Here is a 20,688-nt window from a genome sequence, read left to right on the forward strand (position 1 = left end):
ACTCACAAGAGATTCGCTTGCCTCTGCCTCCAAAGTACTGGAATTAAAGGCATATACCGCTGCAACGCCCAGCTTCACAGAACAATGTAAGGAAGCTGGTTCTCATCTCCCACCTTGTGGGTCCCTGACCGTGAACTCAGCTTTGGCAGTAATCTTCCCAGCTGAACCATCCTGCCAGCTTTTAGCTTCCATTCAGAGTCTTGCCTCAGATCTCAGCTCCAACAGTTGCCCTGTCCACCACCCTAGTCCTAGCCTTGACCCTAACCTTAACCCTTGAACTCATGCCTTAACTTGACCCACTCTTGACTTCCTGGGGCGCCCCCTCTGAAGATCCTCCAGAATTCCTGGGGGAGCAAGTCCGGGCAGTGACCGTGGTGGAGCAGGGCCAGGTGCTGCTGCCGGTGTCGGTGTCCGCTAACCCCGCCCCCGAGGCCTTCAACTGGACCTTCCGAGGCTACCGCCTCAGCCCAGGTGGGATGCGGGCCTGGAGGAGGTGCAGATTCAGGAGGATGGCAGGTCATCCAGGCTCCTGACCCTCTCCTTCCCCAGCTGGGGGTCCCCGGCACCGTATCCTGTCTGGAGGGGCTCTGCAGCTGTGGAATGTGACCCGAGCTGACGATGGCTTTTATCAGCTGCACTGCCAGAACTCAGAGGGCACCGCTGAGGCGCTGTTGAAGCTGGACGTGCATTGTGAGCCCCCTCAGAAACCCAGAAAACTAGGGTTTCCCAGGAGCTGGCCTTACCCCTTACCGCGGAAGTCACGGCCACTCAAGTTCTCTCGACCCCACTCCAACACTGTTCTAGTACAACCCGCCCCCCCCCACACACACACCAAACTAATAATTACAGAGGCACGATGAAGGCTTGTTATCTTGAGAATTCTCTTCTATAAAGAGCAAGCTGTACCCACCTCCATACTACTCGCAACATCTCAAAGACACCCCTCCTTCCTAAGGTCCCTTCCCCTCACTCCCTGCAGGGCCTGTCAGGGCCTAAGAGCCTTCTCCAAGCACCTGTCTCCCAATAGATGCTCCCACCATCCGTGCCCTCCGGGACCCTACTGAGGTGAATGTTGGGGGTTCTGTGGACATAGTCTGCACCGTTGACGCCAATCCCATCCTCCCAGAGATGTTCAGCTGGGAGAGACTGGTAAGTGCCCAGCCTTTGGTGAATGGAGGCGGAGCCAGGAAGGTGCAGTGTCTTGGTTACTAGTGCCTTGGGAGTTGATGCCACACTGTGTAAGCCATGTGTGACTATACAAGTCAGGGTATCTTCTGGAACTGATTTTGTCGAATGGCAGGCGAATGTATGAATGAGTGAAGTGTGTGTGTATGTGTGTGTGTGTGTGTGTGTGTGTGTGTAAATGGGTGCACGGAGGAACAAAAGGTAGGGGGATGAGTGAAAAGCTAAGTTAAGTGAAAGAACAGATACATAGGATGGGCGACTCCATGCTTGATTGAGACCAAAGGGAGGATAAACAGGATAAGGGGGCAGGCAGGTGAGTGAAAGGAAGTCTGTGTGTGTGTATACATATACAGATATAGGATATATAGAATGTATATCATATATAACATATATCCAATGTATACATATATAGCATATGTACGTATATCCATATGTGTATGTATGTGTAAGCAGTTGTACACATTTATGAATGTGGACACAGAGGAGTGAAAAATGGCATGAATGAGCAGAGAGCTGCGTGGTGGGTGGATGGTTTGGTGCCTGGGAGGAAGGAAGACAAAGGGGCCAGGTGAGGTGTGCTGTAAGAGCGCTGTGTGCACAGGGTGACTTCAGACCTCAGAAGCAAACAGGTCTTCAAGTTATTCACTTGCATGCTTTTGCACACATGTGACTGCATTCATGCACACACATCATACATGCACACAGACATTCACACATCATACATACACACATGTACACATCATCATCATCATTATCACAACACACAACTAATGATACAGAATGCTTAAAACTGTAAAGGAAGAAGTCAAATGGCTCGCTCGGTGAGCAGGTGGGAAGGTAGATTTGGTTTTTTGTTTTGCTGTTCATTGTGACAGTTTTAAATTCATTTGGTGTGTGTGTGTGTGTGTGTGTGTGTGTGTGTATGTGTGTGTGTGTAGGGCCTATGTGACACAGTATGGGTGTGAAGGTCAGGAGGTCAGGTCTTTAGGCTTAACCGCAGGTGTCTTTACCCCCTGAGCCATCTTCCAGGTCCATTGCTTTTTTTTTTTGGTTCTTTTTTTTCCGGAGCTGGGGACCGAACCCAGGGCCTTGCACTTCCTAGGCAAGCGCTCTACCACTGAGCTAAATCCCCAACCCCAAGGTCCATTGCTTTTTATTTGCTTTTTATTTACTTATTCATTTAACATACATTGGTGTTTTTGCATGCATGTATGTCTTTGTGAAGGTGTCAGATCTGGAACTAGAATTACAGAGACATTGTGAGCTGACACGTGGCTGCTGGGAATTGAACCTGGGTCCTTGGGAAGAGCAGCCAGTGCTTTTAACTACTGAACCATCGCTCCAGCCCCCATTGTTTTTGAGACAGGGTTTGATGCAGGGGTTCTCAACCTTCCTAATGCTGCGACCCGTTAATACAGTTCCTCATGGCTCTAATACAGTTCCAGGCTGGCGCTTACCAATACGTTGTAGACAGTGGGGTGGCTCCCATGGCTGGAGGACTGGTCCATTTTGCCGGACCATAGTTATTTCACTACTACTTCATAACTGTAATTTTGCTACTGTTGTGTATCGTAATGTAGGTATGTGTTATGCAGGAGGTCTGGTACAAGACCCCGTAAAAAGGTCATTTGACTCCACCCCAAAGTGGTTGTGACCCACAGGTTGAGAACCTCTGGTGATGTAACCCATGTTAGCCCTAAGCATGCTATGTGGCAGAGCCCACCCTTATGGGATGGAGGGTCCAAGTGCTAGAATGACAGGCCGGTGCTACCATTCTAGGACATTCATATTTGAGAGAGGATTTTGGTCTGTAGTCTAAGCTAGCCTAGAACTTGCTATGTAGCCCAGGTTGGCTCTGAACTTGGGATTCTCTTGCCTCTTCCTCCCAAGTGCTTATGAACCATTAGATGCAGCTCAGCTTGTGTGTGTGTGAGTGTGTGTGTATGTGTGTGAGTGTGTATGTGTGTGAGTGTATGTGAGTGTGTGAGTGTGTGTGTGCATGTGTATGTGTGTGTGAGTGTGTGTGTGAGTGTGTGAGTGTGAGTGTGTGTGCGTGCGCGCGCGCGTGTGCGAGTGTGTATGTGTGTGAGTGTGTGTATGTGTGTGAGTGTGTGAGTGTATGTGAGTGTGTGAGTGTGTGTGAGTGTGTTGAGTGTGTGTGAGTGTGTGAGTGTGTGAGTGTGTGTGAGTGTGTATGTGTGTGCATGTGTGTGAGTGTGTGCGCGTGTGTGTGTATGTGTGTGAGTGTGTGTGAGTGTATGTGAGTGTGTGAGTGTGTGTGAGTGTGTATGTGCGTGTGTGCATGTGTGCATGTGTGCGTGTGTGTGAGTGTGTATTGTGTGAGTGTGTGTGAGTGTGTGTGCGTATGTGTGTGCGCGCGCGTGTGTGTGTGAGTGTGTATTGTGTGAGTGTGTGTTAGTGTGTGTGAGTGTGTATTGTGTGAGTGTGTGTGAGTGTGTGTGTGCGTATGTGTGTGTGCACGAGTGTGTGTGTGTGTGTGTGTGTGCTGGAGACTGTCTAGGGCTCTACCCACAAGCTGCAGTCTAGATGGTTAGATGAACCAGGACTGCCATCCTGACTCATGCATGAGCGTTTACACAAATGTATGCATGGTGATTGGTCGATGAATGGATGGGTTAAATAAGTGGTTGGATAGATAACAAGGAACAGTCCCACTTCATTAACTTTGAGGAAGGGGGTTGAAGGGACAGATGGGACACAGTTTGAGAGATGATATGAGGCCAGACTGGGAACAAGCTCCTCGTGTCTTGGGATGGCAGGGAGAAGAAGAGGAGGATCTGAACCTGGACGACATGGAGAAAGTTTCCAAGGGATCCACGGGGCGTCTGCGGATTCGCCAAGCCAAGCTATCCCAGGCTGGTGCCTACCAGTGCATCGTGGACAATGGGGTGGCTCCTGCAGCCAGAGGACTGGTTCGTCTTGTCGTCCGATGTGGGTAACTTTGAGGTCTGCCCATGCTTCAAGCAGTCCCTCACGGGCATCCACACTCAACCCAGTGCTCCTCTGTCCCCTCCAGTTGCTCCCCAGGTGGATCAGCCTACTCCCCTAACAAAAGTGGCTGCCGCTGGGGACAGCACCAGCTCAGCCACACTGCACTGCCGTGCCCGGGGTGTCCCCAACATCGACTTCACTTGGACCAAAAACGGGGTCCCTCTGGATCTCCAAGACCCCAGGTGAACCTGAGTCAGCCATTTCTCATGCCAGCCCAGTTCATCCAGCCCTGGTTTTCCTTTCTGAGCCCTACTGTGCCCCCTCTCCAGGTACACAGAGCACAGGTACCACCAGGGTGTTGTCCACAGCAGCCTCTTGACCATCGCTAATGTGTCTGCGGCCCAGGACTATGCCCTCTTCAAATGCACGGCCACCAATGCCCTTGGCTCTGACCACACCAACATCCAGCTCGTCAGCATCAGTACGACGGGAGTGGCTGGGAGAAGGGTGGGGTCAGGTCCTGGGGTCACTGGCCAAGTTCCTGGTTGACCAAAGCCAGGAAGTGTTTCTGATAGATGAGAGGTGTCGATGCATGGGACTGGAGTTTTGTTTTGTTGGAACAAGGTCTTGCTGTATAACCCAGGTCAGTCTCAGACTTACTATGTAGCCCAGGCTAACCTTGAACTTGTATATTACTCAGGCTAACCTCAGACTTGCTTTGTAGCCAAGCCTGACTCAAAATGGTAAGCCTTCAGCCTTAACCACCAAAGGGCTGGGTTACATTTGAGAGTCACCAGGCCTAGCTTCTTTGGGGATTGGGGGGTTGCAGGAAGTCAAGTCCAGAGCCTTGTGTATGTTGGGTAAGTTGCCTGTCACTGAGTTACCCCTTAACCTGGGAATACAGCTCTTTTTCTTCTAATGCCTGTGTGGAAACATTGCATTTGTAACTCAATGGCTTCACTTCAATTTCACATTGATTGACATGGCTTAGTCATATGTCCCTCCTACTAAGAGTGAGGTCATTCCCATTAGAAGCACATGGCTTGAGAGTGTGGTTGGGAATGCTATTCTGGGTGTCATTACTAAGATTTTAAGGTTGGGGCAAAAGCCGTGTGTGTGTGTGTGTGTGTGTGTGTGTGTGTGTGTGTGTGTGTGTGTGTACATGCATCATTTCTTGGTTTTGTCTTAGTTTTTAATTAGAGTCTCACTATGTAGCCTTGGTTGGCCTGGAACTCACTACATAGCCAAGGCTATTATACTCAGACTTACAGAGATCTGTCTGCCTTGGCCTCCCATTTGCTTAGATTAAAGGTGTGTGCCACCGTATCCCACACTAACGGGCCTTTTGTGGTCATGAAAAGCCATGTACCAGAGAGATGGAATGTGAGTCCATTAGTGGGCATGTTCACATCGATGGTGAACATTCTGCCTTGCTGTCCTAGGGTCATGCTGTAAATAAGTGTCCTTTCCTTTCTGTGACTTACTTAAGACTGTAGATTTTGTTTTGATTTTCATTTTGCTGGTATTTATAATTTAAAGTGGTCCCCAAACAGAAGGCTAAAATGCCCTGTCATGTTCCTAAGTTCAAGAAATTTATGGGGGCTGGAGAGATGGCTGAACAATTAAGAACACTGGCTGCTCTTGCAGAGGATCAGGGATCAATTCCCAGCATGCACATGGTGGCTCACAACAGTTGTGATTCTCATTCCCGGGGATCTGATGCCCTCTTCAGGTTTCCAAAGCACTGCACACATGTAGTGCACATACATCATACATACATGCAGACAAATATCCATAAACATAAAGTGAAAATAAGTGAATCTTTTTAAAAGAATTATTCATTTATTTCATGTATATAAGTACACTGTAGTTGTCTTCAGACACACCACAATAGGGCATCCGATCCCATTACAGATGGTTGTGAGCCACCATGTGGTTGCTGGTGTGTATGTGTGTGTGTAAATCTTTAAAAGAAAAAAAAAGGGAGAAGTTATTATACACCCCAATGAAGAATTCGCATTGAGTAAACTTTGCTGAAGCCAGAGTGACAGAGTCTCAGTCTCAGGCTGACCTTGAGTTCCTGGTGCTCCTGCTTCTACCTCTGGGCACTAGGATGGCAGGTGTGTGCCTCTATGCTGGGCTCATGAGGGGCTGGGAGCAAACCCAGCCATTTGTGTATGCTAAATAAGCGCTCTACCCACTTGGCCATATCTTCAGCCTCCTGATAGCCATATTGTCAATGTTAGTGAGTCGGCGACATATATTAAATAAGGTTTCAAAGCCAGAAACATGTATAAAGTAAAAATGTATGGGTGGAAGCGTGTAGAGGCACATGCCAATTATCTCAGCATCTGGGCGGATATTGTCAGGGGATCAAAAAGTTCCAGGCTAACCTGAGGAAACCTGTCTATAGATAGATAGATAGATAGATAGATAGATAGATAGATAGATAGACAGACAGACAGACTGATGGTCAGACAAATGAAAGATGGATAAATACATGATTGATAGATGGATAGATAGACAAACAGACAGACAGACTGATGGTCAGACAAATGAAAGATGGATAAATACATGATTGATAGATAGATGGATAGATAGACAGACATACAGACAGATGGACAGACAGATAGATATATGAATGGATAAAAGAGAGAGAGAGATTGATTTTAAAAATCAGTTGAGCCAATGAGGTGGCTCCAGGCTTTGGACCTGAGTTCCATTCCTGGAACCTTCATGGTGGAAAAAGAGAATTGACTCCCACAAGCTATCCTCTGACCTCCACAATCCATGTGCACGAAAGCAAATAAATATATAACATATTTAATCCCTGGGGAGACAGAGGCAGGCAGATCTCTGTGAGTTTCAGGCTAGTCTGACTACACAGGGAACTCCTATCTCAAACAAACAAACGATGTTGGAGAGAATGCCGTAGAGAAGCTTGGCCTCCCAGTACCTCTCCAGAAGCAATGCTCGCGCTTCTCAGAGCCAGGGTTCCAGGCGAACTTAAAACCATGTTCTATGTGTGTGAGTGTTGTGCGTACATATGTATCTATGAACCACTCATGTGCCAGCTACCCACAGAGCTACACACGGTTGTGAGCTGCATGTGGGAACTGGGAACTGAACCTTGGAACTCTACAAGAGCAGCTCGTGCTGTTAACTGCTGAGACGAACTCACTGAGCACAGCTTCTGTGAAGAAAGAGAACCAACCATCGTCCTCAGGAGACTCTGGCAGGCAAGTTCGAGACTCCTTTTGTACACCTGACTATTCCATCCCTTCTCTCCAAGGCCGCCCTGACCCTCCACTGGGACTGAAGGTTGTCAGCATAAGCCCTCACTCGGTGGGGCTGGAGTGGAAGCCTGGCTTTGATGGGGGTCTGCCTCAGAGGTTCCAAATCAGGTGAGGCCTCCGCCAAGGATGGCGAAGTGGGGGAGGCCACAGAGACAGACACCTGGCAGAGCTGACTGTTCTCACCATGCAGGTACGAGGCCCTCGAGACCCCAGGATTCCTCCACGTGGATGTCCTACCTACACAGGCCACTACCTTCACGCTGACTGGGCTGAAGCCTTCTACACGATATAGGATCTGGCTGTTGGCCAGCAATGCCCTGGGGGACAGTGGATTGACGGACAAGGGGATCCAGGTCTCCGTCACTACCCCAGGTGGGAAGGGACAGTCTTGGGTAGGGCTGTTGCTTTGGCTTGTGGTTTTTGGTTGTGTTGTTTTTGTTACTGGTTTTGGTCTGGCTTGGTTTTTGACATCTTGTGGGATGGCAAAGCAAAGTAGATGTTGTTATTTCTCCTATTTACAGATGAGTGAACTAAAGCCCAGAGAGGTTAAGCAAACGAACTGATGTCACACAGCCAGGAGCAGCTGGAGATAAGCCTTGAATTCAGGCAGATGTGCTCTAGGGACCAATTTTAGTCACTGATCTGTAAGGACTGGGAAGAAAGGGGGGTCTGTTTTGTTTGTTGAGACAGGGTCGAGCTGTGCACCTCTGACCAATTCAGAACACACTATGTGGACCAGGCTAGCCCAGAACTCACAGAGATCCACCACCTGCCATTGCCTCCTGAGTGCCGGGAATAAAGGTGTGTGCCCCCACACTCAGCAGGAAAGAGCTTTGAGTGAAAATAAAAGCATCAAAAAATGATAATATAGCTGAGTCAGGGTGTAGAAGGCAGTTCGCAGATTAAATATCTATATTAGATTAAAAAAATAAAACAGAAAGGGAGATGGCTCAGTGGGTAAAGATGCCTGTAGCCGACACTGATGGTTAGAGTTCAAGTCCCAGGACTCACATAATGGAAGGAGAGAAGTGACTTGAACTTTCACCCCCATATGTGCTCCCCCCCCCACAGAAAATCAGTGAATAAATAAGTAAACATAAAAGACAAAGAATGCACCAACCTAGGCCTTGAAGGAAATTCTGTGTTTCCATCCTGCAAAACTAGCAGAAGAATGAGTCAAACCAAATCCAAGAGCAGGAGGAAGATAAAAGGCGAGGGTCAGAGTCCTAAGGAATGAGCAGAGTACAACTAGGAAAATCAACGAAACTGAAAGTCAGTTCTTCTGCAGAGACTCGGAGACCTCAGAAAACCGACCAATGCGTTGCAGCGCACGCCTTTGATCCCAGCAGAGCGGGTGGAGCTCTGTGTGTTCTCGGCCACTCTACATAGCGGATTCCAGGCTCTCCACAGTACATAGTGAGACCCTGTCTCAAAAAACAAAAACTGCCCCCAAAAAATGATTGAAAGAAGAAAGATTAAGAGGGGGACTGGAGAGATAGTTAAGAAACACTGGCTACTCGTCCAGAGAACTGGGGTTCAATTCCCAGTTCCCACATGCTCACAACAGTTTGTAACTCCAGTTGCAAGGGGTCCAATGTCCTCTCTGGCCTGGGGAGGGGGAGCGCAGCACATCGGACATGTATGTGGTGATCAGACATACATACAGACAAAACACTCATATTCATAAAATAAAAACAAACCAGAGAGAGAGAGAAAGAGAGAGAGAGAGAGAGAGAGAGAGAGAGAGAGAGAGAAACAACTTCCCATTGCCAGAAATAAAGAGGTACTCACAGACACAAAGAGGTCTCTAAGGAAACATTAGAGATAATCTAGGTCACTTCACATAGTAACTTTGAAAACACAGACAAATCATTGTAAATGATTCATGAGTTAGAGATATGACTCAGTGGTAGAAGAGCACATGTTAGTGTGGATCAACAGAAGAGTGTCTGCCTAGAATCCTCCAGGGAGGGGCTGGGGGCGTGGCTCAGTGGTAGAGCCCCTGCCTAGAATCTCCCAATGAGGGGCTGGGGGCGTGGCTACACTGTCAAGACTTTGACTCAAATGCAAAAGTCAATCCCCAGCACCACAAGAAACTAACCAGTGAGTAACACTGAAAACTGACGGGCAGCACATTGGTTAATCCGTCAGGACATGGTTTACAGAGGCCTGAAGCTTATCCACCACTTTTGTAGGCTCAAGGAAATATCTCAGTTTCTAAAAGCAGTTCTTACTTGTCTCTTTGTCGTTTGATTATTGAGACAGGATCTCAATCTGCAACCCAGACTGGCCTGGAAATGTATCGTGTGGTCCAGGCTAGCCTTCCACTTGTGAGTGCTGGGATTCCAGAGATGCACTGCCACTCCAGCTAGAGTAGGCTTTCCTCTCAGAGCCCTTCCCCTGGGTTCCTGAATGTGGATTCCTCTCAGCTGGGTTGTGAGGATTAAGGGAAGAGACTATCTGATATACTCTTTGGACAGTGCAATATTATGGCGTAAATGTAAAGGAAATATCCCCAGTGTACTCCAGTTCGCTTAGCCCACGATACCTCCTGTCCTGTCTTCCCATGATGAATCCTTTCCCAATCTGCAGCCTCTGCACACGCCCCGCCCCACCACGCATGCTCCGTCTTAACCTTTGCATGCTAAAACAAACCATTACACTTGCCTCCCTTGCTCTAACTCTAATTTGTATTTCTAGTATAAAACGCCAACAGAGAATAATTAAACCACTTTTTTTCAAATGCATTTATTCTATTCAAAGACGTTCTTGGTTTTTACTATTTAAATATTATTTATTTTTGTATTCAAACATTTTTAACGTGTGGATGTTTTGCCTGTTGGCATGTGTGTGTCCTCTGTGTGCGCCTGGTGCCAGCTGAAGCTATGTCCCCTGGAATGGGAGTTACAGAAAGCTGTGAGCCACAATAGGGGTACTGGAAGAGCAGCCAGCGCTCTTGCCTGCTGAGCTGTCTCTCCCGCTGTTCCTTTTCTTAATTAAAATGTAATTCTATCATTTCCCCCTTCTCTATCCTCCCTTCCAACCAAATTCATGGCCTCTTCCTCTTTAATTAATATTGCGACTTACATGCCTTATATATATAATTGCATAAACGTATCTAAATTATTTTAATGCTTTTATGTTGAAGTATTTATTGTACACCCACTCATGCGTACATGCAAACACACCACAACATGACTGGGGAGGTCAGAGGGCAACTTGCTGGAATCAGGGCTCTCCTTGCACCATGTGGGTCCCAAGGATCGAACTCAGGTCACCAGGCTTGGTGACAAGCGACCTCACCTATTGAGCGGTCTCCCCTCCCCACGGCATCTTTTTAACTCACTCAACAAATCGGCAGTTCACATTAAAGGGACATGGACACTGTAAAACACTAATTAATAATCCCCTGTTATCAGCACAGAACTGCTGTCATATATTGTTGTCCTTAAGATCACACACTCTGCTGTGGAGTTGACTCGGTGGTTAAGAGCGTTCGTTACTCTGTTTTTTTTTGTTTGTTTGTTTGTTTGTTTGTTTTTTGGAGCTGGGGACCGAACCCAGGGCCTTGTGCTTGCTAGGCAAGCGCTCTACCACTGAGCTAAATCCCCAACCCCACGTTTGTTACTCTTGCAGAGGGGTTTGGTTCCAGCACCCATATGGTGATCCACAACCACCTGGGCACCAGGCATGCGCACGGTGCGCACACATATATGCAGGCAAAACACCGACACGCATAAAAAACTAATCTTAAAAATAAATAAATAAATAAATAAATAAATAAATAAATAAATAAATAAATAAATGTATGTCCCTAAGAAGCTATGCACCACTTCCATGATCTTTAAAGTCGGCTGGAAAGCTTACGAAGTCCAGGGATCCTTTGGGCTTATCGGATTCCTGGTATTAATGTTAATCTCTCTCCTCCCGCAGGCCCCGACCAGGCTCCTGAAGACACAGACCACCAGCTGCCCACAGAGCTGCCTCCAGGCAAGTGCCCCTTCCCTGAGCCCCTCCCTGGTTCTTTTCACTCAGTCCCCACCCCTCACCCTCTCCACCCCCACCCCCGCCCCACCCCCACCCCACCCCACCCCACCCCCACCCCCACCCCCACCCCCACCCCCGCCGCCGCTCCCCTCCCAGACGACCACAGCTGCCTAAGATTTAGCTGAATCCCTGCAGACTCCCACGCACCCCCTTCAGCTCTTCTTGCTGAAGTAATATCGGTTCTCTTTTCCTAAGCTGGCTTAACTCCCTTTTGCAATTCTGGGGACCAAACCCAGGTCGGTGCCTGTGTATGCTGCGCAAGTAAGCACTCTGCCGCTGAGGTACATCCTCAGGCCGGCTTTTTCCCTTTTGTTGAGACAGCGTCGTGCTATGAATTTGTAGTAAGGTCTTACCTCAGCCTGCCAATGGCTGGATTTACTAGTGTGAGCCATTATGCCTGGAGTGATTTAATTTAATGCTGGCGTGCATACGAGCATGTGCGTGTGTGTGTGTGTGTGTGTGTGTGTGTGTGTGTGTGTGAGAGAGAGAGAGAGAGAGAGAGAAACAGAGACAGAGACACACCGAGAGACAGAGAGAGAGAGCATGAGCGTGGGAGTGTGCAAGTGTGCATGTATGAGTGTATGTGATAGTGTGCACGTGTGTGCGTATTTGAGTGTGACCACTTCTGTTTGAAATTTGGTTAGGCTGGCCAGAGAGATTTAGCTCAGTGGACTGAGTTTGGTTGCAAGCACCCACATCTTATGGCTCACAACTGCCTGTAACTCCAGTTCCAGGGGATCCAAGGCCTTCTTTTGGCCTTTTTGTGTACACCCACATGCACGCACACACACCTACCTGCCATTTATACACACACATATGAATAACAATAATTATTAAATCTTAATAAAACAGCAATCTCTAGATTCCCTGACAGACCCTGTCTCAGGGGAGCAAATAGAGGGTGATAGAAGATGCCCCACGTCATCCTCCAGCCTCTGCAAGAGTACACACACATGCATACACCCATACACTCATTCATACACATGTGCACACACAGCAGACTCATGCACATGCACACTCACACACTCACACCCACCCACACACATGCGCGTACACACTCTCACACATGCACACACAGCAGACTCACGTATCCACATGCACACTCACATACACATGCACACCCACACATGAGCACACGTATATGCCCACACATGTACACATGTGCACACATGGACATTTATGTGTACCCACAGCAGACTCACACATGCACACACACACACACACACACACACACACACACACACACACACACCATAGCCAGCTCTTGTGTGGGTGCTGGAGATCCAAACTCAGGTCTTCGTGCTTGTGCAGAAAGTGCCCTTCCTCCTGAGCCATCTTCCCAGTCTATCTTAATTCTAAAGGATTGCCAGCCACTGCATGCCCATACTCCCTACTCTCCAGAGGCTGAGACAGGAAGATCACAAGTTTGAAGTGTGGGCTGCACAGTGATGTACTCCATCACCCCAGAGCAAACAGCAACAATTAAAAAAGTGCTACCTATACCCATGCTCTCTCTGTGAGGTGGCTGTGTCAGTCAGCTTTAGCCAGGTAACAAACCACCTCAAGGGCGGAGGCATAGAGCAACATACATTATTTTCCGTGATTCTGTGAGTCTGCTGGGACAGTTCTGGCTTGGGCTGATTTAAACCATCTCTATGGTCATGTCAGACTGGGACTGAGCTCAGATGACTTCCTCCTCATATGTGTGGCAGTCATCCTGCTCAGGGTTGGGACAATGTAAGTACCGCTCACATGGAGATGACCACGGGGTCCAAGAATAACAAGAAAGATGAGCTCTGATATACCAGTGCTTCTCGAGCTTCTAATTCTGTCCCGTCAGCTACTGTTCCCCACAGGCAAATGGCATGTCTCAACATGGAGCCGGCGTGGAAGGGGATTTCTCAGACAGACAGGGCTCAGGTGGAGGGGGACCCACTGCTAACACATTGACTGCCTTTGGGTGGAAAGAAGGGGTCCCAGGACTGGGGAGGACAGCTCAGTGGGTACAGCACTTGCCATACAGACACAAGGCAAGAGATCTGCAGGAGCTGCATAAAAGCCTGGTGTCGCTGTACACAGCTGCAGCCTGGGGCTGGGGAAAGACACAGGCGGACCCCAAAGACTTGCTAGCTAACCAGACGAGCTGAAGCAGAGGCACCCGGCTCAGTGAGACAAGACAGAGGAGCCAGGGACATGCTAGAGGACCCGAGTTCAGTTCCAGGACCCACATCGGGTGGCTCTGGAGTATCTGACACCCTCATATGACATTTTCGGGCACATACATGCATGTGCACAAACACACATACAGATTTTTGAAATTAAGTAAGTCTTTTGGGTTAGAGAGATTGCTCAGCAGGTCAGAGCGCTTCCTGGTTTTGTTTGTTTGTTTGTTCATTTTTACAGAGGACCCAGGTTCAGTTCTCAGCCCTCACACAGTGCCTTACCGCTATCCATACCTTCAGTTCCAGAGGATCTGACACCCTCTTCTGGGGACACTGCACACACATTGTTTATATACATACACACAGGCAAAATACTCACCCACATAAAATAAAAATAAAAAAAAGTCTTCCGGGGGAGCTGGATTTGATTCCCAGCATCCTTTTCGTGGCTTACCACTATCCGTAACTTCAGTTCTAGGGACCTTCTGACATTCACAGGCATAAGACACACACGTGGTGCACATACATACATACATACATACAACATACATACATACGAGCAAAACATTTATACACATAAAATAAATAAAAATGATGTAACGCGTATATATTAAAATAAGGCAGAAAGCAGTAGAGGAAGACACTCGGCATCAATCCCCCAGCTTTCAATTCTCTCTGAGTTCCCAGGTCCTGGAAATGGCGCCACCCACCCTCAGGGCTGTCCTTCCTCTCACACACCTTGACGCGTGCTGCACACGTGTCCTAGGTAATTTGGGCACCATCAGGTTGTCACTGAAGACTAACCATCAGTCAGGGACAGACTTTCTCAGAATCCCAATCCCAGGATGTTCCCAGGAGTTGGGGATTCACCAAGGGATCTTCCGCTCCCAGGACCCCCAAGGCTGCCCCTGCTGCCTGTGCTCTTTGCAGTTGGTGGTCTTCTGCTGCTCTCCAATGCCTCCTGTGTTGGGGGTCTCCTCTGGCGGAGAAGACTGAGGCGCCTTGCTGAGGGTGAGGAGAGAGCTTTCTCAGTGCCAAGCTGGAGATCCGAGTGGGTGGGGACGCCGGGGCTGCGGCACGGTACAACTGCTCGGGTCCCGGTGGGCTCGAACAGAGTCTCTGAAGCTCTCCTTTCTCTTTCCTCTCAGAGATCTCAGAGAAGACAGAGGCAGGGTAAGAGGGAGAGGCTTGGGAGAGACGGGTGGCAGACTTGAAGCCAACTTTCATTGGCACTTTTGCCCTGGAAGGTCGGAGGACAGGATCAGGAATGAATATGAGGAGAGTCAGTGGACTGGGGACCGGGACACGAGAAGCTCCACGGTGAGAGGAGGGGCCTGGCAGCCTCCAGCCTCAGCTTCAGGCTAACCACTGTCATCTCCTGGGATTTGAGAATCAAGGGAAATGACCTTATATATTGGTTCCCCCTCCTCCCCCCTCCCCCCAGTGTGTGTGTGTGTGTGTGTGTGTGTGTGTGTGTGTTTTTATGTATGGGCATATGCATGTGTGTGACAGGTTAGCACAGCAGAAGTGGACCCAAATTACTACTCCATGAGGGACTTCAGCCCCCAGCTTCCCCCAACACTGGAGGAGGTGCTGTATCACCAAGGTGAGTCATGGCCACCTTTCCTTCGAATGTTAGTTACTTATTTCTTTATTACTGTGACTAAAATACTCCCGGAAAGCAACCTAAGGAGTCCAGATGTCCACTGCCTCACTTCAGAAGGTTCTGCCCATGCCGGCTTGGCCCCATTGCCTGTGTGGCTGAGGAGAGTTTCTCTCCTGTGGCAGACGGGAAACAGGAAGTGAGCCAGACAGGAAGGGGACCAGAGGCAAGAGGCACACCCCAGTGACCTACTCTGTCCAGCTAAGCACACCCTCCACCGAAGTTCCAGAACTTCCCAGAATGGCACCCCTAGCCATGGAACCCCAACCTGTGAGCCTTTGGGGAGATACTTTCCCATCCCAGCCCTCATCCCAACTCCGGCCTTCACAGGTGCTGAAGGCGAGGACATGGCCTTCCCCGGACACCTGCATGATGAAGTGGAGAGAGCCTATGGCCCGCCTGGGGCCTGGGGACCCCTCTATGATGAAGTACGAATGGTAAGAGAATTCTTATTACCAGGTCGTCTAGGTTGGAAACCCACCTCTCACTGTGTGTACCGGTTAGAAGAAGCCACTGAGACAAAGAGACCCCCTCAGGGCAGCGGCAGGAAAAATTAAAGTGTCACACCTTCATTCAGGTGTGGTGGCGCATGCCAGAGAGGAGGAGGAAGGTGGAGGGAGTTCAAAGGCAGACTTGACCACACGGTGAGACTCTGTCTCCGCCAAGCAGAAAATGAAGTCTCTCTTTCTCATAGAGCTGTCCAGGTGGGGTTCCTGCTGTGTCCCAGTGATTTAGAGCCCAGAGCTCTCCCCCTGGTTCCCTCTGACATCCTCTAGCATGCCCGTTGGTGGGGCCTGCACACACAGGTCAGTTTACTAAGGGGTGGAAGGCCAATCATCTGGAGAAGGACAAAGGGAGAAGCCGTTAGAGAGACCCAGATGGCCATCTGCTCCCTTCTGATGGATTGGAGCATGGTCTAGCCCTCCCTTCTGATGGATGGGAACATGGTCTAGCCTCTGGTCTAGCCACCGGGGGTAAACAATGCACATGAGAATGTCCGAGAACCATTTTGTCGTCTTCTTTCACCTTTGTGTGCGTTCCGGGAATCAGACTCCTGTCACTAGACTTTTAAGATGTGTGCCTTTACCTGCTACTCTGTCTTGCTGCTCTGAGAAAGAACATCTTGGTCACTCAGCTAAAAAGTTATATGCTAGAATTGTCTTCAGGCACAACGGGGCTCACTCCTCCTCAGTGTTTCCCAGTAGAGCCAGATTTCCATCCTGCTAGATCTGAAATCGTCAAAGAAACAGAATGTCTCTTTTCCAAGTAGTTCCCAACACACAGGGCACCCATACAATGGTCCACCCTTGGTCCCACGCATGTTGAACCAATCACTGAGACAGGGGATAGAATATACCATTTGGTTTGGGAGGAGGGGTCTTGATTTGAAACAGGGCTTCATATAACCCCAGTCTGGACTCAAACTTACCATGTAGCCTAGGATGCCTTTGAACTCATGACTGTCCTGTCCACATCTCCCTACGGGGTACAACCTGTGTGAGCCACTGTAGGCTGCACATTGTACAGTGTTCATCTATGGGGTCAGAGATTACAGGCCAACACTATTCAATACACTAGGCAGAGAGTGGGAGAGAGCAGAGAACTAATGACATGAGGATGGTGGCTGGGCAGGTGACCACCACCCACTGCATCATGGCGGCAAGGGAGACGAGATACACACCTAACATTCAAACAGTATGGTGATAGCAGCTTATCGTCCCTGCACACAGGAGGACTGGGAGTTAAAGGACAGCCTGGGCTACACAGCAAGACTATGTCTCAAAAATTAAAAAACCTAATAAGACAAAACGAAGAGCCCAACTCTCCCCTGGGCCCCACCCAATGCTCCAGCATCTGGGGTGACAATGTTAAGACAAAACACCAGTCTCAGATGCTACCTTCCTGGCTCCCAAGACAGAGCAGCTGAAACGCTGTCCGTGGTGCTGGACCATAATTCCCCAGAAACGAGGGGAGTCTGCAAGTTGTGTCTCTGCACAGGGTCTGGAGAACAAATATTTTGGGCTTCTGGGTACATATGGCTTTCCCCTAAGCTATTCATTGCTGTCATAGTTAGAAGCAGTCACAGCGCGTGCGTACATGAACACACGAGGCTATGGTCCAAGAGGAATGCATAGTTGGGTGTTGAAAGTTGAATTTATACATCACAAATACTATCATTCTCTGACTTCCTTTAACATTTTAAAATTATCAACCCTTTTGTAGCTCTTGGGTAACACAAAAGCAGATGAGGGCAGCTGTGTTCACCCCCTGGGCCAATGCTGTACCAGGGTTTGCTAAAACAAACATTTATTTTCTCTGTATGACCCTTCCCCTCTTATCCACCATTTAAAATTAATTACTTGTGTGGGTGCCTGCATGTGTGTGGAGGGAAGGGTCTTGGAGGTTGAACAGAAGTTAACAGGCTCAGTGACAAGTGTCATTACTTTCTGAATCATTCCACGGTACCATACTTGTTTTTAAAAAACAAAACAAAAACAAAAACAAAGTCTCACTATGTAGCACAGGCTGGCCTTGGGCTGACAATCCCCATGCCTCAGCCTCAGAGTGTGCTGGGATCACAGTTGTGTGTTACTACACCAGACTGTCTTCCTTTTTGATGGGGAATTGTGTTGGGAGCCGTGAGAAAAAGAATCGAGGCTCACATCCTACAGATGCCACAGCTGATGTTATGAGGTTGTTTTATTAATTATGAACTCACTCTGTAGCCCAGGTTGGCCTTGAACTAATGGCAATGCTCCTGACTCAGACTCCAAAATACTGGGATAACAGGTTTCAGCCACCACAACTGGCTGTCAACTGTTGTTGTTGGTGGTGGTGGTAGTGTTATTTTATTATTTATTAGGTGTTAAGTGTTTTGGTTTTTTTCTCTGTACATTTATCTTTTGTCTCACTATGCTGAGGTCAAGTAAGCTCTTAACTCAAAATCCTCCTGCCTCCAACTCCTGGGTTTAACATGAGAAGCATATGCTACCACACCCAGCTTTAACTCTTAATTACAGTCCTGATCCCCTGGCACGGAGACGAGAGTGATTATAACGAACCACCTTCACCGTCTCCAGTCTGCTTATTTCCTAACTTCAGCCCTCATTCACCTTGACTTCTCTCAAACTGCACTTTCAGACGAACAGACAGACAGATGGACAGACAGACAAACAGGCAGGCAGGCAGACAAACAGGGAGCGTTTGTGAGGTGAGATGGGTTCTTGTTATGTAGCCCTGGCCTAGCTGTCGCTATGCAGCCCCAGCTTTCCTCCTCTCAAAGCTAGAACACTAGAATTACAAGGACCCAGGCACAGCACCTGGTTTATAGTGGCTTTTTGGTTCTAGTTTGGCTTTGGTGGCACTGGGGACTGCACACAAGGCCTTGCACATGGCAAGCTGGTGTGCAGAATCATCAGGACTAAAACATTTTCCTTCCCCGGGAAGGTTATAGGGACATGTGCCCCCAGAGTGGAGAGATGTCCCACAGCATATCTCTGCGGCACTGACCACACTCCTTGCCTGTTAGGACCCCTATGACCTTCGCTGGCCTGAGGTCCAGTGTGAGGATCCGAGGGGAATCTACGACCAGGTGGCAGCAGACATGGATGCTGTGGAAGCTAGCTCTCTGCCGTTTGAGCTGAGGGGACATCTGGTGTGAGACGCTTCACAACACCCGTTTCCTACAGCCCTGGTATGTCTTGCTCCTGTGGCCCCATGCATTACCTGCCTGCTGAGCTCATTCTGTGAGTGCCTGTGACACTAACACGTGGATTTTTTCAGGAGAAGATGTGAGGGGATGTGTTCAAGTGACAAGAGGACTCAGGCTGACATCTGGGATGACCAAGACTCCTTTAATTGGAATGGGCTTCTCTGAAGAGACAAAGTCATTTGGAAACGACATTTGGACAATGGAAATCCACTTTAGGGGGTCATTATACTTTTCAGAAGTAAAATTTTTAGATGTAGGAAAGACTCATTAAAAATCCTGTTCCAAGCCTGGGGATGAGCCCAGTGGGAGTCCTGCCATTACACACACACACACACACACACACACACACACACACACACAGAGCTGTACATGCTGGCCCATCACTGTCATTCCAGCTCTGCAGGAAGCTGAGAGAGGAGAAGCACAAGAACAAAGTCACTGAATATTTAGAGGCTGGAAAGATGGCTCAGAAGTTGAAGCTCTAACAGCAGTCACTGCTCTTGCAGAGGACCCGAGTTTGGTTCTCAGCACCCAAATCAGGTAACCGACAATGACATCTGCATCCCCAGGGAATCTGATGCTTCTTTCTTCTGATCTCCATGGGCAGATGCACTTATGTGCACATACCCACACATAGAAACACACATATACGCACAATTAAAAATAAAATAAATCCAACTGTATGGTGACCCACACCTTTAATCCTAGCACTTGAGAAGTAGAAGCAGGGGGATTTCTATAAGTTTGAGGCTTATAACTTAGTGAGTTCTGAGATCCATAGTGAAACCCTGACTCAAAACAAATAATAATTTTTAAAACGTCAGAATTAAAAGGGGCGTGGCTCAGTGGTAAAGCCCCTGTCTAGAATCCCCCAGTGAGGGACTGGGGGCGTGGCTCAGTGGTAGAGCCCCTGCCTAGAATCCCCCAATGAGGGATTGGGGGCGTGGCTCAGTGGTAGAGCCCCTGCCTAGAATCCCCCAGTGAGGGGCTGGGGGCGTGGCTCAGTGGTAAAGCTCTTGCCTGGCATGCACAAGAATCTGAATTCTATCCCTAGTATCCAAAAGAACAAGACAAAGGCTCCAGTTTATTTTAAGATCAGTTACATCTGAAATAGTTAATATTATTAAGCAAAATTATAGACCATGTCAGATCTTAGCTGTTTTTTGTTTTATCTTCCACAGTTTGTGAAACATATATGCACTGACACGCAAACAGGAACAGATTGTAGCAAAGGGATGAAGTTATGAGAGAATGAACACTTGCCATTTTATTTATGGGCGTAGCTTAGGGACCATGCACTGGTGTATACTTAGAATTAAAGGGTATGGTAGCTTTAATTCATTTTCAAAATTTAAAAAAATGCACATTTATAGAGACAGAAAAGGGTAAGCTCAGACTCAAATGTTGACACTGGATGTGGTTAGCGCAGAATGAAAATTAAAATTGAAGAGTTGATGTAATAATAAATGATGACGTCACAGAAGCAAGAACGTGATTGGCGGCTAGGACTTAGGGGCTGTGGAATTCTAGATGTCACACTTTGGAAAATAATCTACATCACACTTATTTGCGCGTGTGTGCGTGTGTGTGTGTCCACACGCATGTGCGATGTGTGCATGCTTATGCGCCTGACAGTGTACGCCACACAAAATAAATAAAATGTAAACATTA

The 20,688-nt window shown here is 48.3% G+C and overlaps 1 protein-coding gene across 2 annotated transcripts in view; it reads left to right on the forward strand.

Moving 5' to 3' along the window:
- Nphs1 (NPHS1 adhesion molecule, nephrin) overlaps positions 1–20,688 on the forward strand; it is a 28,249-nt gene extending 7,561 nt beyond the window's left edge. Inside the window, exons 15-30 of one of the 2 annotated variants that reach the window (XM_087587101.1) lie at positions 331–471; positions 550–690; positions 1,028–1,149; positions 3,966–4,137; positions 4,223–4,379; positions 4,467–4,618; positions 7,430–7,541; positions 7,624–7,805; positions 11,367–11,423; positions 14,573–14,653; positions 14,791–14,815; positions 14,890–14,962; positions 15,155–15,248; positions 15,636–15,742; positions 18,835–18,999; positions 19,089–20,688. In XM_087587101.1, coding sequence (XP_087443227.1) covers positions 331–471; positions 550–690; positions 1,028–1,149; positions 3,966–4,137; positions 4,223–4,379; positions 4,467–4,618; positions 7,430–7,541; positions 7,624–7,805; positions 11,367–11,423; positions 14,573–14,653; positions 14,791–14,815; positions 14,890–14,962; positions 15,155–15,248; positions 15,636–15,742; positions 18,835–18,966 — 1,748 coding nt within the window. In that variant the 3' untranslated portion in view covers positions 18,967–18,999; positions 19,089–20,688. 2 annotated transcript variants of the gene reach the window in all.

Source organism: Rattus norvegicus, chromosome 1 (genome assembly GCF_021556685.1).
Source record: "Rattus norvegicus strain SHRSP/BbbUtx chromosome 1, alternate assembly SHRSP_T2T, whole genome shotgun sequence".
In the NCBI taxonomy this organism is placed as follows: Eukaryota; Metazoa; Chordata; class Mammalia; order Rodentia; family Muridae; genus Rattus; species Rattus norvegicus.